The 17,745-nt window shown below is 39.2% G+C and overlaps 2 protein-coding genes across 3 annotated transcripts; one reads left to right on the forward strand and one right to left on the reverse strand.

Annotated features, from left to right (window-relative positions):
* The first annotated feature begins 1,637 nt into the window (after positions 1-1,637).
* LOC120103747 (WPP domain-interacting protein 2-like) lies at positions 1,638-8,854 on the forward strand. Of its 2 annotated transcripts, XM_039118329.1 has the most exons (3): positions 1,638-1,786; positions 1,862-3,201; positions 8,045-8,854. In XM_039118329.1, the coding sequence occupies exons 2-3, from the start codon at positions 2,001-2,003 to the stop codon at positions 8,713-8,715; spliced, it is 1,872 nt and encodes a 623-aa protein (XP_038974257.1). In that variant the 5' UTR covers positions 1,638-1,786; positions 1,862-2,000; the 3' UTR covers positions 8,716-8,854. The 2 variants fall into 2 exon arrangements, with proteins under 2 accessions (XP_038974257.1, XP_038974256.1); XM_039118328.1 differs by having other exon boundaries at positions 1,645-3,201.
* Positions 8,855-14,887: 6,033 nt separating this feature from the next.
* Positions 14,888-16,910, reverse strand: LOC103718479 (zinc finger protein ZAT9-like). The gene has a single exon (XM_008807328.3). The coding sequence runs from the start codon at positions 16,565-16,567 to the stop codon at positions 15,140-15,142; it is 1,428 nt and encodes a 475-aa protein (XP_008805550.3). The 5' UTR covers positions 16,568-16,910; the 3' UTR covers positions 14,888-15,139.
* Positions 16,911-17,745: the final 835 nt, after the last annotated feature.

Raw genomic sequence — 17,745 nt, forward strand, 5'->3', positions numbered from 1 at the left:
ATATATATATATAGATTTCTTTTGATGCTAAAGAATATATTTATGATATAATAATATATTATGATATGATATGATATAAGATGTGATCATAAGATTTGTTGGAGGGCATTTTGGTCATTAAAAAATTTATTAAAATTAAAACAGTTTTCTAACTAATGTTAGAAAGTACTTTTGGAGAGAAGCTCCAAAAATATTTTTAGCTTTTTTGCAAAGTCAAAACATCTTTCTAATTTTTTATCAAGCGCTATTATATTATTTAAAAATATTTTTAGAAAATCAAAAAATATTTTTTGGTACTTCAAAGTTCAAAAGCCCCACCAAACGGTCTTTAATGGCTTATTGGCTTTTGTTTCTTTTTAGAGCCTCATAGGTCATATCAAAATCCCCACCAATAATCCAAGGTCCAGAAAAAAATGCTCTAATCTGCTTCAACTCTCTCTAGAACACTTTCTTTAATGCATGATCCCAGGCTCATACACGACAAGGAGCATCCACGTCATATTGAGAATTCTACCATTCCACAAGATTGAGATAGAGAATCTCTTAACCTTCTGTCTTGACACCACAAACTTAAAGTTATTCCAATCCAATAGAATTAGGGGTGCAAATGGGTCGGATCGGATCACGAGGAATCCCGACCCAACCTAGTTTCTTGTTTGGATCGTAATTTTGGATCTATACCCAATCTAATAAAAGATCGGGTTGGATCGAGTTGGGTTCACCACCATAATTTTTGACCCAATAGATCATTCGGGTCGGATTGGGTCTATGCATAATCTGGACTCATTCTAAAAAAATTGGATCCAATTCGAGTTTGGGGCGAGTCTAGTTCAAGCCAACCGAATTGCAGCCCGTGAGCGTAAATAATTTTATAGATTCAAGTTGAGTCAGGACAGGACGGATCGTAGGATTGAAAATCTAAAATTATCTAAATTTCAAATAAATCATGTTGGAGCGAGTCGGATCGGATCTGAATTCAATAAATTCAGGCCCGTTCCAAAAAATGGAGCAAGTCCAAATTTAAGACCCGACCCGATCCTACCTTACAAGTCCTTCAAAATAAATCGGATTGGATCTAAGCGAGTCGAATTGAGGCATAAATCAATCCGACCTATTTGCGGCTTAAACAGAATGTCTCTAGCTGATCCTCTTCGTCCCTAGGCACCCAGCTGTTAGTTTGGCCCCTAGGTAAGGGCTTAGAATAGTTGGAGAAGGATTGCTCAGCTTAGGTTCTCTGTCCCGCAGTACAGCAACCACTTGATATAATCAAATTCCTAACCACTCTCCTCTTGGGAGGGATCAGCTGATCCCAGTGCTTATTGTGGAGAACATCGTTAAGCAACATCACGACAAATAGAGGAACGACACGTCTCGCTGCCCGGAATCAAGCTAGAATGGATGACGTGTCAACTCCTGATTGGCAGTTACCATGTGACATGTAGTGCGGCAAAGGTGAGCCCTGCCTGGGGCATTTCCGTAATTTAATCCAACATCCAGTGGTATTCCACTCGGCAACAAAAGATCCGAGATGTGCCGACGGGAGACAGCGCCACGTGTGCGGGACCCACATATAAATCTGTCCACTGCCTTCCACGTAATAATCATAAGAAACTAATAATATGTTTATATTATTACATCCATTGTTCTTCCTTTTTCTTATATCCATGGTCTTTCTCCTCCCCTCTTCTTCTGCTTCGCTAATTTCTAGGGTTTGCGGTCCCCTCGCCTTCCGATCTTTCCCCATCCCCGATCCCAACGCTAATCCCGAAGACGTGGCCATAGGAAGGTACGCTTTTTCTAGCAATTCGCGCTCTGATCTTTATGTTTGAGCTTTTTCCGAGAAATTTCGTTGGGTTTTCAGTGGAGTCACCCGCGTTTTTAATTCCTTATGGGCGGAGGAATTCGGGATTTTGATAAAAGCTGGCATTGAGATTTGAAGAATTCTATTGTGGATCTTTGTAAATTGTGCTAGGTTTAAGTTGTTGTGGTAGGTTGAGTTAATGGATTTGAAGGAGGATAAATCGAAATCTATGTTGGAGGAGGTGGGAGAGAGGAAGAAGAGTGAAACCCTAGGAAAGATGGCACCTTCAGTTGGAAATAAGGTGGAGGTCAATGGCGATATTGGTCCGGAGGAACATATTAAGAACCATTCCCCGGTTGAAACAGGGGGTGCTGATGGAGTTAGGGAGGAGATAGGGAGCGTGTCTTCTTCTGAAGCAATTTTGTTGTCTCCGGCGGAAGCAAAAGTGAACGGGGATGGAGTTGGAGTGGGGCATACGGCTGGTTCGCTGTCAAGGACAATTGTATCTCCTCCAATTGCTGCTTCTGAGGTGGTGGCATCGAAGCCAACGCCTACGAAGGGGTATGGATTAAAGAAATGGAGGAGAATAAGGAGAGATTTGAATAAGGATGGAACGACTGGTGCTGATTCTGCTCAGATTCTTAAACGCAGGCTTCCGCTCGTGGAGACTCAGAAGGCTCGGGATGAGCACAAGCAGAAGAGTGATGGTGAGGATGAAGGCGAGGGTTCAGTGGCTTCTATGGAGTCGAGGAATGCCAGAGGGTCTCCCCTTGCAGTTGCTGGTGGCACTTTGGACCCGGAGCTTGGACTGTTGGTGGCAGCTGCTGGCTTCTCTATTGGCATGGATTCTGAGAATAGTGAGGACCGAAGCAGCAAGTCTTCAACGGCTGCAAGTGCTCCAAGGCTTAGGCATGAAGCGGTTGGATTTGGGAGGGAGAGAGGCAAGGTGAAAAATTTCGGTGGGAGAGGATCAGGGAATGTTGTACAACAAAGGGGTCAACGGGGGAGAGGGGGTGGCTTAGATAACATCAAGAAGTTTAGAGGAGATCAGGTTAGAATTGAGAAGGAGAATTCACATTCTAGTGCAGAGTCTGACTTGAGAAGCTCTAATGCAGCCTTTGTGCAGAGGGGCAGCATGGTTAGTAATGGAAAGCAGAGTGAGAAGTCAGTAAATTATGATGGAGAGAACAGTGATGAAGCTCAGCCCAGTGAGGAAGTCCGATCAGCTTACCATAAAGAGAATGGGGTGATTGAAGATTTATCAAAGGAAGATTTAGATGCTGAATTATTGGCAGACAAGAATGTTGAAAAAAGCGAGAGCCATCAATCCCACCCAAATCTTGATCCTTTTGTTGAGTCACTTGTTTTGCTTGAGGCAGCTCAGCAAGCTCTGGAAAGCGGTACAGCTTGTATCTCTTTATTTACCTTTTTTTTTAGCAAAGATTAGGCACTGCCCTTATTTGCTGTTTTCATGTACAATGATTTGCATCTCTCTTTTCTGCTCTGTTATTTCATACTATAGTTGCTCTTTTAGACGGCATACTTTCTTCTGTTGTAGATCATGTTGTAGACAACGATGAAATTGAGTTGCCGATAGAACAGTATATAAAATGTAGCATTTGTTTCATTATTTATCCGCTTTCCTCATTGTGCTATAGTGGATGAAGTTATGGACTGAAGTACTGAGAATTGACAGTATTTAGGTTATCAGACAAGAAGCATTGGTTTTCTTCAGCGATTTCAGAACTTGCCCGTGAAATGTTAAGAAATATTTGTTAATCACAATACTATCATCATAAATTTTGATAACTATTTCTAACTTTGCTGTCAATCATATTTGGCAATATATTTCATGACAAGAAGATTGAATGTTGTTTCAGTTTTTACCTGAAAAGTTGGGCACCTGGTTAATTTTGCCAGACCCTTGTTTTGTTAAAACACTTGAACTGATATTATATCTAATTTTGTAGAAGAATATAGTTCTCGCATTTCATGTATGCTATTACATGCATTTATGTATGTATATATGCATGCATGCATATATGTGTCTGTATGCGATTGATCCTTTTGTACTATGTGAGAATCTTTTGTCCTTTCATTTTATGCCTTACAGAAAATTTTCTCGTAAAGAAACAAGCAACATAAGAAAGATTGTTGCATCACATCTGGTGAGGATTTGGAATGCTCAGTAATCATGAATTGCATTTTCATTCACTTTGTCATGATATTTTGCTGGGTCAAATGCCTTTGCTTTGCCACATGAAATATTGCAATTTCTGATTTTTGGGACGGAGAAGTAGTTTTTGCACTCTTTTGAACAAAACATTAGAGAGAGTTATCTTGATTTTTATCCAAGTCATGTAATGTTTTCATGCTGGAATTGTAGGTTCAAAATTGATGAGTATAATTAGCTCATCTATGATGACCATCTTGGTGAGCATTTATGCTCATGCTTTATGTATGCTATTGCTGAATGTCTGAATATTTTAATGAGTATGTGTCCATGCATGGTTTAATGGACACATGCATGTTTTTAGAAAAGTTGCTGCCAAGCTCCTGGACAAGCTATTTGTTTCATCTTCCAAGTTCTGCCCTGAAACCTTGCACACAAAATGAAAAAGTAACCCAAAGACATACATCTCCATAAAATATTTGGACCTCTCTCCTCTCTCCTCTCTCTCTCTCTCCCCCCCCCTCTCTGTGTGTGTGCCTGCGTGTGTATGCCCGTGCCTGCGTGTGTATTTCTTTCTTGCACTAATTCATTCACTCACACAGTAATGTTCTAGCTAAAAACTAAAAAAGTATGTGTTTCTATCAGAAAAAGGAGTCTTTTGATCAATACTAAGAAAAAAATCTCTGAAAGAACACGAACTTTCTCTTGATCACAACCATCAATGATCCTCTTTTCATTTACATTTATGATTAGTCCTTTCCAAAATTAATTAGATTATAAAGGCCGTCTCTAATATATGGTCAAATCCATTCAAAATCCTCATGGCATTGAGATTGCAACCTTTCAGTAACCTTCCAAATCATCCTTCGCTACTTGGAAACTCCACTAAGAATCTATGAGTGTTGTAACCTTTGGACTCTCTGATATGACCACTCCCCGGTATTCAAAATGGAGTGTCATAAGTATGTTTGCTTGAATTGTTGACACTGATGATGATTTTTGGGATGTCAATGACATGACTTATGTTAAAGGATGTTAAAAGGACAGAAAAGTGCAATGAATGATACTTCTGGTGAAGTATGAAAATAACTCTTATTTTGAATATAACATAATAAAATTTGATATTACTGAGTACTATTGACTAGTCAACTGGCTATACTATTAGCATATTAGATATATATTATTATTTACCTTTTTGAAGGACCTTTGGAGGTCCAAGTGATTGGTACTTAGGACACCTTGAAACTTAACATTGTTATCCTACTTAATCAAGTCCTTCCTCGAATACTTCACAACCGCATAATACTTTTTTATTAGTAGTCCTTGTATGACCTAAGGTATATGTGCTGTATGTTGTATAAGCTATCAAATAGGTGATGGTGCAAGGTGCAAATTTACACATGGAAATCAGAGAATTCATGAAGTGTGCTAGCATTTGTTAACTTTACATCATTTCATTCTTATCACCATGCATTTGCATGTCATGGATTCCAATCAAAGGCTACTTACAAATGCATACTTCTATTTACAAATGCATACTTCTAACCTAAAGTTATCTTGATTTGTCATGCATTTTAATCAAAGGCTATTTTTGAATGCTTTCTCAAACTTCAGGTAGGCTTTTCAGCTTATGCCTTCTTGTCGTTGTCATCCCATCTACCTTCTGTTGCAGTTAGATTAGGCATTAGATTTATGACTCATCTGGATTTCTTTTTCTAGGGTAAAATAACAGCTGAAACCAACAAGATCTATCTTCTGAGCGTTTGTTTTTAGCTTAGAAGTATGCATTTGGGTCTCTTAGGCAAGCCACATCTTGTGTGTGCCTATGATGCACAAACAGGTTTATTTTACCCAGGGCATCATGGACTGAAGTTGCAATATGAGGATATAGGGATATCTTGTCTTTTATAGTAAGTTATAGGTTTAAAATAGGCTTCCTAAATACTTCAATAATTATGGCTTATATACATACTGCAAGGTCATTCCCAAGGATCGTGAAAACTGTTAATAAAGATTTCAATTTATTTATTTTTTATTTCTGGTGGACTCCAAACTTACTATGGACTTTCTTAGGCTTGATATTGCTTGTATGACCATGGATTCAGTCGGCATATCATTCCACTCTATGTTCCTTGAATTAGATCTATAACAATCTTGAAATTTAGATCTATACTACTTGTGGATCTGTTCATCAAGGATCAGTATATATTAAATTGGTATAATAGCAGTAAGATTCTTAAAGTAAATCCATGTCATATTTTTTGCCAACATGTCGATGGATGACAAATCCCACAGTGAGATCCAACAATGTGATAAGAGATCTGATTAGCTGCATTGTATTATTACCTGGATGTAAGAGCAAATTGATGAGAAAGAAAGGTGAAGAGTTAATGGTTAAATGATTGAACAGACTAGTTCAAGGAACTGAAGATTAATTAATGAAAAAAGATCATTCATACCAGCGTCAAAGAATAAAATTGTTGAAGATCAAACAAATGACAAGTTGATAGTACCAAATGGAATATCATTAGAAGAGCCATTAGGAAGCATGGCAGCAAAAATAGTGTTCTATAATGGTAAAGATTAAGAGATCAACTCATCTTTCATCAAAGAGTATGAAGATCTGATTGAAGAACTGTCATTACATTTGAACTGATTATTCACATTTCCCTAGGATCATGATAGCATTTCAATTCTGGGATGATTACAAAGTTTAATGATTTGAAGAATTCCTTGGTGTCTGTCTTAAAGATCAGCCAACATGTTCAGTGGTTAGGTTTGACCATTTCCACGGTTTCTCTGTCCGTTCTCATGCAGACTTGAAATTGATTACAGCATTTGATTTTGGCAATCAAAAAATGAAGCATGTAGTTATTCATAAATATCCATCCCTGCAATTGTAACTCATATCTAGCATTACTTATAGAAAGTCATATTCACAGTATTTGATTATGTATGTAAATCTAAGTGTGGAGCATGTGGCTGTTCATAAATATCCATCCCTGTGATTGTATCTCATATCTAGCATTACTTGAGAAGTCGCATTCACACAATTTGATTATGTCAATCTGAGTGTGGAGCATGTGGTTATTCATAAATATCCATCCCTGCAGCTGTAACCTATATCTACCATTACTTATAGAAAACTATATTTACATAATTTTTAGGACTAGACATAAAGGCTCAATCTGCATCAAACTGTTAGGGCTCATTATGTGTTTGCTGCAAGGTTCGCTGTCACGGTACTGTACCCCGTACAAGTGCCACACTAGTACTGTATCGGTAAGTACGGTACGAAATCTTTTTGGCATACTGAGCGTCGGTACAGTATGGTATGCCCCGTACCACCTGGTTCAAGCCGGTACAGAAAACCATGATTTGCTGTTTTTTGACTATATTTTGTTGGTATCATGCTCATTACTTTGCTTGGTACAAGTCTCAAGCTTTCTCCGGCAATTCATCTCTTATTTTCTTCTCGTTCCTACTTCCTAGCTTTACTACACATATATGTGCTCTTCTGTTATGATCCTCTAATGCGCTTGTGCATGCTAAGTGTCTTAAGATATCTATTTCATCAAGATATCTATTTCATAGGACCTTGTATCTCATATTATAAAATTTTCTGCAAGCATCTTACTCTCTTTTATTGAAGTCTTTCTCTAATACAGCATTAGCTAGAACATGTGGTACTGAATTGTTAGATGACTGGTCAAAAAGGACTTCAGGCTTGACTGAAGTTAGCTGGTTCTGCAAGATCCTTATGTCATATTAAATAGCAATGTAAGAAAGTCGTTGTTTAGATCAACAGTTGCAAACTTATCGGTATATGATGCTATGTGTCAAGCTTTTTTTATATGATTCTGATTTCTAAGTTAAACAGATAGTTGTAGTTCATGCTGCTTTAAGTGTTATATTCTATTACTACGGTTAGCTTTTAGGTTGAGACTATGCCAGCAATGAACAGAACTCTGTAATTGCTTGGAATATTTTATGATTTGCCTGTGTTTGCACAAAGGACTATGCTTCATCACAAACTGATCATTTTTGTCTGTTATGTTGTCCCTGTTCAGAAATTGAGAAATTCGGAGAAATTGAGGAACCAGGCCTTGATGACTTTGATGATGATTATGAAGAAGTGGAAGGTAGTAGTTCCCCATCTCCTGAAGCTGATTCAATCCAATTGAATCAAAGGATCGAACAACTTCAGTATAAACTGGAAGAAGCATTAGCAGCTGTCAGGTCTAGAGAATCAAAGGTGCTTGAACTTGAAGCAATCCTCAACAGAACTGAGTTGCCAAGAAAGGAAATAGAGAACACTGATCCACCATTACTTAAAGAGAAGTGCAAGGAGATGGAGTTTGAACTTGAGAGCCTGCTTGAGAAGAAGATAGAGATAGAAATCGAGTATTTGATCATGACAAGAGCTACTCGAAGCTGGAAAGTCATGGCAGAAGATCACATTGCTCTCCTTGAGGACCAGAAGTCTCTTGCTGGGGATCAAATGCAGCTTATGCATAAGTTGAGAGATACTGAGGTTAAGGTGACCATGTTGACAGGGCAAATGGGGGAATTAGAGGCTTACTGTGCAGAGCTGGTAGGGGCCGAAGAGGTCTTGCGGCTGCAGAATGAAGTCCTTAAGTCTTCTCTCTGTTGCTTTGTTCAGCTGGTAACGTTGTTTATCGTATTTTGGTGGTTTCTCATGCAGTTGTTGCCCCCATCTAATGGGGTTGTGCCCACCTAAATTTTGAAAACAACCCTCATGTACTTCTATCAGTTTCAGAAGAAGTTTGTGTGTAAGATGTTATTAGGCAAATATGAATATATGTGCTTCCTTCTTAATATTCTTTAGCAACGAGTCAATAAATTTGCTAATTGCATCACATTTTTCCAGAACAAGTGATTAGTACCGCTTAATACTTGTGCTGCAATTCCAAAGAGTTCTTTTTATACATTAGCATAATAGATCAGCAATTGGTTTCTTCTCTGGTACAGGTGATTGACATTTACCTTGCCTTGACAAACATGCAACTCAGGTCATTTAGTTCTACATTTCTTTATAGTCCGCTCTGGCAGTCTTTGCAATGTTCTGAACAAAATTTTTCACTGTGCTGTTTATTTTCTCTTTTACTATGAAGCAGAAAAGTTTGAGAACTTATAGCTACCAACCAGTTATAGCTGCCTTAAGGATTTTATAGGAGTTCTGCCCCATGGACTTGGCTTAGATGGTTAGGTTATATGCCTATTCTGTGATGGTCATCAAAACTTCCAAAATGCTGCATCTGGGATGCTGAGCTATACAATTTTTAGAGCAATCTTCTTTTGCTGCGATCTTCTGATAATGTTCCATATGCACTTACTGGTTGATGTAAAGGTAGGAATAGAACCTGCCAGCTACCGTGTTCATCTCAGCTTCTATCCCAGTTTAATCCTCATGGTGCTCAGAAGAACTCTAACAGGGCAGGTGATAAGGAACTTTTAACCTTCTTCAGCTTTCTTATTTGATATGCATTCCCCGACATGTATCGAAAGCAGATGCCGGCGCATGTGACATAATGGCTGGAAGGTTTCATGGCACAGCAGATGGCAAGACATTTTTCAAGACAACATCCAAGGCTTTGTTAAGCAAAGGTCTTATACTGAACTGAACAGTGGAAGCTTGTTGATCTATATGGTAATATGTCCAAATTTGCCCAATTGATGGTGCTTGAACAATTTCAAGCCGTTATTTCATTCTAGAGCTTATGTGTGAGATTCGGTCCAAGGCATGACCATCAATTACCAACATAGCCGACCGCTATCCACATTATGATCGTATGCAACTATGAGGGTCATCTGGGAGTTGTTTTAGGTCTTCTTGCTTATCCTCAGTAGATATGCTTGCAGATATAGTTTATTAACCGTAAGCCATCAATGGTGGCAACTTGCACAGCGCAACTATTTAGGACTAAAATTAGATCAGATACTAGCATATTCATATTTATTTATATTTGTTTTATTTGACGAATATAGATACGCATTTTAGTGTGGCTATTTATTTATTTTAAAAGTTCATAAGTTCTATATGGGTTACAAATGGAATCAGATATCTATATTTTTTTTTTAATGGATATTGATATAGATACAAATATTAGTCAAATGCTCAAATTTTTATCCATATCCATATAGATTTGGATATAAAAATGCTTCCAAACGGAGATTATTAGATCCGCTTTCACCCTTACAACTACCCCATCCTTTGCTTTTATGTTCGTGTTGCATTGTTGTGACCATTCAGTGATGGACCTTATCAGTGGCTCCGTATCAAGAGACCATCTCTGCTCTCTTTCTACTTGAGAATTTAGCCACTGTTCTTTGAACGCAAGCACTGTTAAGATAGGAACTTATGAAATGATCAATGAGAATTATGTTTGCAGAGTAAACCGTTTATAAAAGTGAATTGGTAACTCAGAAATGTCACTCAAAAATCTCAGTTTTGCAGCTTTCCAAATGTTCTTTCCAAATTGACATCACTTGTTTTTCTAGTGAGATTTCTAAGATATACTAGCATTGATTCATTTTATAAATAAAAGTAGCCAATATGCCATTTCTTGCTCATTATGCACATCAATGGGCATATCAACTGGCAAATGGCAATCCATACATGCCTCCCGAGTTCACATGACTGCAAGCAGTTATCGATCGAATCTAGTCAAATTTTTGTAATGTTAATTACAATCCATGGATCTTTTTTTTTCTTTTTTGATGTAATCCATGGATCATTTTTAACATGCCATCCGGCAATATAGTCAAGATGAGGGAGCTCCGAGTTGTAGGATAGGCTTGCATGGTGGAAGAATATGTTGTGCTTGCAATATCCCGATCTAGAAGAATTTCGACTTTGATAACTGAACGAAAGCAAGGTGCTTAAGACTATAACAGGAAGAATGCTAGTGATTCCGGCCTGTAGGCTAAATTGGTTGTGGATAAGCGTGGAGAATCACTTAAAATGATGCTTCCTGAAATTGAGTGATATGAGTTCATTATCTAATCAAGTTAAATAGTGCCCAGATATCAACTTTAAGTTGTAATCCTGTACATCATTTTCACAATATTTGTTTCATAGTTTTTATCGATGAATCTTTCTCCAACCAGAAGAATGTCTCATTCTAATTTGAATTGTATCTTTTATCCTTTTCTTAGGACTGATCCGCTCGCAAGCCTTACGCAATCGATTGGATCGCATAGATAGCTTTTCAACATAACATAGGTCATCAAAAGGATCTTGGACAACTCATTAAAGTACAAAAACCAAGTCAGAAAATTGATTCCAATTTAAAGAGTGCATAACCTCACGGATGAGCTCACACCAACCCGTTGATTTTGGATCGTAGCAAGTTTTTGATGCTGAAATGAATGGCATTCCGATAGAGCCATTTGCAGTCAATGTTGCATTTGATAATTTCCGGGCTGGGTTAACATGAACTAGATATAGTCCAAACTGGGATTTGGTCAGTCAAGCTTTATGAAAATCTGACTCGGTCAGACTTGGGCTGAAAATGTGAGCCTCATTTTGAGTCCACTTAGGTTTATGCTAGAGACTAGATCAAAAACTACCCCTAAACTTGAACCCCTAATTCTGAGCAAACTTACTCCAAACCAATCCAAACCTAAGGCAGTCAATTGAGCTCATTGCTAAAATGGTAGGTCTACATGAGCCAATTAGGCGTTGGGTGTTTTAATTTGTCAGGTTGGAACTCATTGGTCCTCGACCTATGCCAAATTGCACTCCTCAGTGTTTTATGAGCTTATTTTGATGTGATGAGACCTGAGAATAACTGCCATATTTTGTATAACTATGAAATCAAATATCCTGAATTTTCCAGGACCTAAAAAACAAAAAGCAGAACTATTAATTTTTCTATCATATTCACAATTGAAGCTAAATAATCTCGATCGATATAAACATATGTATATTCCAGGCAAATAATGTTGTTAATGCACACTCTAAACAGCTGAAAAATCATCTGCTCCTGCCAAAGAAATATGGAATTACATAGCGAAAAAAAAAGACCAAAATACATTGGCTACAATTTTCATTTTGCACAAGCACCTTCAATATCAAGCTTAAAAGATTTTGAGAATTTTAGATAAAGAAAACTTGGGTACCATAATTATCTACAGATCAAAGGGTCATCAACTAAACCTTTAATGAAGTTGATGCAGATATTTACTCCAAGATTGCACTCGACATTGCGTAAACTTTTTCCTCATCGCAAGAATTCAGGCTCCTCCGGGAAAGATTTTAATTGAAAATAGGGAAGGGCATGGATTGATAATCCAGCAATTAGTCAGTTTTTGCTAGTGATCTCAGATGGAATGTCCTATTACCTCCTTCATTTGTTACTTAGAACATGAGCCCATATATGTGTGCATGCACACGTGTATGTGCATGTATCCTTGCGTGCAAGTGTGCGAACATGCATGCATAAACTTGACTGGCATAAATTTTAGAATACTAGCAAAGTCTAACTAAATTGTAAATTGGCCATAGCATTAAATATATAACTATCTAATACATTTCGTGCACTCGCTATAGGAAAGCTATATCCCAACCTCATATGCTTTGTTATTTAAGCTTTGAATACTCACAACACCCACAGAGAGAGAGAGAGAGAGAGAAAGGAATTCATGTGTCCAGAATGGATAAGATAAAACAAAAGCCTACACTAACATCATTCTAACCATCATCCATAGTTCACATTGTTTAGATTAATCTGAAATGTTAAATAGACAATATGTAAAATGGAGTGGTTAGTTTTCCCTTGCTCTTATTTTGTTGTTCACAACACAAAATAGGTCATATATATACACACAACACACACATATTGAGGAACAATGTTAAAAAGTTCACAATGTTAGATTAATCTCCATTATCTATGCAGGATTACAATGTCTTAAATTTAATTTTTACTAGCAAAACCATAAATAAAATGGAACAACCCTTTATATATATATATGACCCTTACTTGAATAACCAAAATGGATGGATCGATTGTCCAAACTCTTAAACAAACTTGTCCAAGATGCTCCTATCAAACATGGATCAGAAGGCATCTTAGAGAACAAAGTTATCATAATGGTAGCTTTTAGGATGTCTTGGTTCAGCTGTACTGTAAACCTAATGAGAACTTCTCTTCCAAGCAATAGCTTCATATTTGGCAGCTTTAGGCATGGAATGTTCCCATAACGATGGACCACACTGACGGTCATGGTTTAATATCCCTTCAAGTTCAATACCACTTGAAATAAAAATCTCAGTTATCTCTAGTGGTATTGGAAGACATTCCAAACTCTTAGAGAGATGGAGCTTTATCTTTCACAAGGAAATAACGAATCAATTTACTCGACAAAGATGTTGAAATCCAGAGATTTACCATTCAAGCTTTATTATTTAATAACAAGTTTAAAGCTTCTCTCTGTATCTTTTATGTATGGCCACCCACACCCACTCCTTAAAGCCCATTAAGTGGGGTAAGTGGGACACTGCAGTGGAGTACTTTCACCAATCACCACAAACATCAAGGAGCCATCTGGGTTCGTATTCTTGAAAGCTACATGCTCATATATATATATATATAGATAGATCGATTGACGAAAGATAGAATTTTCTTTTGCTTGGATCAGTGGAAGAGGTGATTGGAGTGGGGGCTCTTGGAAGTTAAGGAGAGAGCGTGAGGAAGGTGGGGATGGCCTCAGAGTCAAATCATTCGTATAAGGGTTGCTTTCAGAGGGTCACGAGAATATGTCAACAAGCAGTTAAGTTCCCCTTTCTTTCACCAGATACTTGGGTCCAAAGGTGAAGGGGGCGGACCCATACTTTCCCACCTAAACCAACACAAACTAAAATCCTTGTGCTGATATATATATTGACCTCCATTATACAGTGTTCAGCAACTGGGACTATGTGCATTTGATCAAAAGTTTATGAACTCTGGCACAGCTCAAGACGATCAACTTAGCTTCGAAAGCATTTGATAGCTGTCTGTTGTTTTTGGAGCAAGATTTCGAGTTCTTTAGAATACTTGTTGTTTTCTATTTTGTGTTTGGTGTTGGTGAACAGCCTTTTAAGACATGATATACCATTGAATATGATGATTTGCTGTTGAGTTTTCTTCATTTTCTACAGTAATAAATAGTGCATATTCCTTTGAAATATCTCTCTGTAATTATGTTTAATTCTTCTATATTTTAAAAGAAATGCAAAATTTTGTCACGAGAATATTTTGCATATTATGTATAACTTCTTCTTTTTTGCTTGTTATTGATAATGTTAAACTTGATAAAAGTACCAACAAGGGTGAAACTGGATGACCCATAAATAAGTAGATTGAAACAACAGACACATAGTAGGCTTGGATGAGCCTTATGACCATATATACCAGTAAAATGTTCTAAATAAACGGCAGAATTTCCATCATATTTATGAAAAGATGTTTTTTTTATAAAAAACTAGGTATCATGTTCCTTCGTCCAATAATCAAAATAATTAGTAGTGTGGTCCCTATTCTTCAAATCATATTATCTAACAGAGTAACGCATGAGATGAATATAAAATAGCATCCACATAAACCTCACTTAGAATGCTTGAAGTTCCAGTATATACTTTTCCTGCGTCTCCCATTCCTTTTGGTGCGTATACTTTATGCTTGTGACATCCACTTCATGAGCTATTCTCTTGGACAGCTCCTGCACCGGGACAAAACAAGCATTTCAAAAAAAGGGCTGTAGCTTATGGAATGGCATTACTTTTTGGCAGATAGAAATAACTTGCCCCAGTGTCCTGTTTCTAGTAGATACATGTTCAAGGACAAGAAGATTGCATGCCAACAGAAACTAATAGAACAACAGTGACACTGAATACCACAATCACCAAATATAGCTTTTAGTTATCAAATTGGTTCTTCCTCCAAAAAAACCAAAGAAAAAGAAAAAGCGAAAAGGCCACCATTGTTCCCCAGTCACCCAACTGCTGCATCAGATGGCATTTGCAGAGGCTGGGAAAATAAGCACAAGCTTTATGGTAATCAAGGGAGGGGAAGAGAGAGAGAGCCAAGTTTTTTACCAGCTCCACTGTCAACTAAAGCACAAAATTTGATGGAGCTTTTAATATAGCCAACTAACCAAAACTAGATTGAAGGTTCCAATATCATCTGTTCTTCAGCCTCAAGCTTTGGTAGCTCATTGAGGTCAATGTCAAGCAACCCTTTGTTTGCCTCCTTAACACTCTCAGATGATGATGGTGCAGGCGAGGGTGCCGGCGTCGACGGTGCAGCCGGCAAAAGTGGAGGATGATTCACAGGGCCATTCCAGTGCCTCCTCATGTGCCCACCAAGAGCCTGCCCTGTCGGGAACGAGGCATGACAAAGGGTGCATTGATGCTCTGCGGTCGCAGCTCTCGGCACCGCACCCTTTGAATCGACCAGCTCTTCGGCATCGGCTTCCATCCCATCCATGGCCACCACCTCCTCTGAATTGTTCTTGTTCTTGTTGTGACTAGCTCTGTGACCCCCCAGTGCTTGGTGGGTAGAGAAAGACCTGTTGCAGCTGCTGCAGTGGTACCTTCTACCTCGAGTTGGTGGGCTTGCTTCGTTCGCCGCCGATTCCAGATCCTTGATCCTCTTCTTCTTCACTTTTCTTCCGCATGCCGACGGGCTGCTTGATGCTTCTACGTTTCCATCATTGCCAGCCTCCATTTCATCATCTTCATTCCCATTCATAAGTTCAGAATGCATGGCATCCTTCAGCTGCAGTCCTTTAGCCTTTGTGTCTTCCTCATCCATCTCAATTCTGATATCAGCCAGTATGGATTTCCTGTTCCTATGTCGAAGCCGATCAATTTCTCGCGGTAGAGTTGGTGTAGGCGCGAGATCGTTGCCCCTCGATAGCTGCAGCAGAATCCTAGCCGCATTGGATTCAGGGTCGTTCGACTCGATGATACCTTTGCGACCTCTCTTCGCAGTCACCGACCACTTTGCAGCAGGAAACGCGAGGTCAGATGAGGAATCGATGCCTCTTTGGAGCTTGTTCTTCGCTTCAGGTGGCCGATTCGCTCCCCGGTAGCCCCTCTGAGGATGGGATCTCAGGTGACCATATAATGCTTTCAATGAAGGGAAGGTCTTCTTACACTCAGGACAAGTAGGAGGCTCCTCGGCGGCCATGTTCGCATCTTCATTCTTGCTCTCGGAGCTCGCAGGGTCCTCGGCGACAGCTTTTTCTGGGACGTTCTCTTCTTCCATTTTCGCAAGAAATCCATCATCATCTCCACGATGGTGGTCTGGCGATTCGATATGTTTATCTCGATCATCTGCGAGCTCTCCATTGGAGATACGGTGAGCTCTCATATCACCATCAGAAGCTCCTTCTAAGCTCCAATCAGAGGAGAGCGCTCCACGAGCCACTTCCTCATTCAGCTCGCAAGCCTTCTGACACTTGAATCGAATCCGAAGCCCGTTCTTCGCTAGCTTTTGTTTCGCGGCGACGGATCCATCTTCTGGCCCCAATGCAGCAGCTTCACTCTGGTAATAACTTCCCCCATCCATGGGATGAGCTCCCATTACTAGAGAACAGAAGAGCTGCTAATCTAATCTCTCGAGCAAGTCAAGGTATGTGAACCGAAACAAATCGAAAGCTTTATCCCAGAAAACCTAACTCGCTCTTGATTACAGGTAGCTTCCTCCTCTCTCTCCCTATCAGTTTCCAATAGCCCAAGAAACCACCACGAATCCGAAAACAGGGCTTCTTAGAGAAGTTCTGCGGACAATAAATACAATAAAAACTCCATCTTTAGCGATCGGCAAAACTGAAAACGAGCTTCTGAAAGATCATCCCGAGAGCTCATCGTATTCCCCTGGGACTTCAAAGGAAGAATTCAAAACAGCAGCAACCGAGCTGAAGAAGGTCCGGATTCCAGCTGAAACAGAGAAAAAGAAGCCACCTTTTAGTATAATCAATTATCGAAATCAACATGCAAAGAAACCATCAATTAATCCGAGGAAAAAAAAAAACGATGGTGGAGATTACCGGATGAGCTCAGAACCGTCTGCAAAGAGAGGAAACGAGTGACACCCAGTAGATTTCCCCAACCCCCCAGCTCAACGGAGCTAGCTTCCCACTAGATTAGATCCAGAAGGGAATAGTTCGGATGGAGGAGACTGAAAAGAGATCGAAAGAGAGCAAAAACCGCCACCTAGATTGGAAAAGACAGCTCCTTTGCTCCGAAGAAAGCGAGATGGATCGAAAAAAAAAGCTCGAACTTTTTCGGGCTTTTCCCCACCACCAGCAATGAGAGAGAGAGAGAGAGAGAGAGAGAGAGAGAGAGAGAGAGAGAGCTCTGGAGAGAGAACAGAGGAGGAGAAGAGGAGAGAAGAGGAAAGAGTGGCAAGAGGAAGAGCAAGAGAGAGGGAGGAGGGAAAGAGGAGAGATGATTTCGGGGATCCCGGTAGGTCGTGGTCGAGGCTTCGACCCCACGACTCTCTCGCTGCCTCTTGCCAACAATAAATTGGCTCCCGCCAATCACTCGATTTCCTTTCGTGCGTTACCATCGCGTGGGGTTTCGTTAAGGCAGATAGAAACCGACTCCTTCCAAATATAGATTCGTAGCCATCAGATCATGGTAATAGATTTAGATAGATCCTAAAATCCTCAAAGTTTTATTTTAAAGAGAATCCCTATCAGTTATTATAATTTCCATCCAATTTTCCTCTTTCTTTCCTCGTCAAAGCTTCCTTTTTGA

This window comes from Phoenix dactylifera, unplaced genomic scaffold, assembly GCF_009389715.1.
Source record: "Phoenix dactylifera cultivar Barhee BC4 unplaced genomic scaffold, palm_55x_up_171113_PBpolish2nd_filt_p 000334F, whole genome shotgun sequence".
NCBI lineage: Eukaryota > Viridiplantae > Streptophyta > Magnoliopsida > Arecales > Arecaceae > Phoenix > Phoenix dactylifera.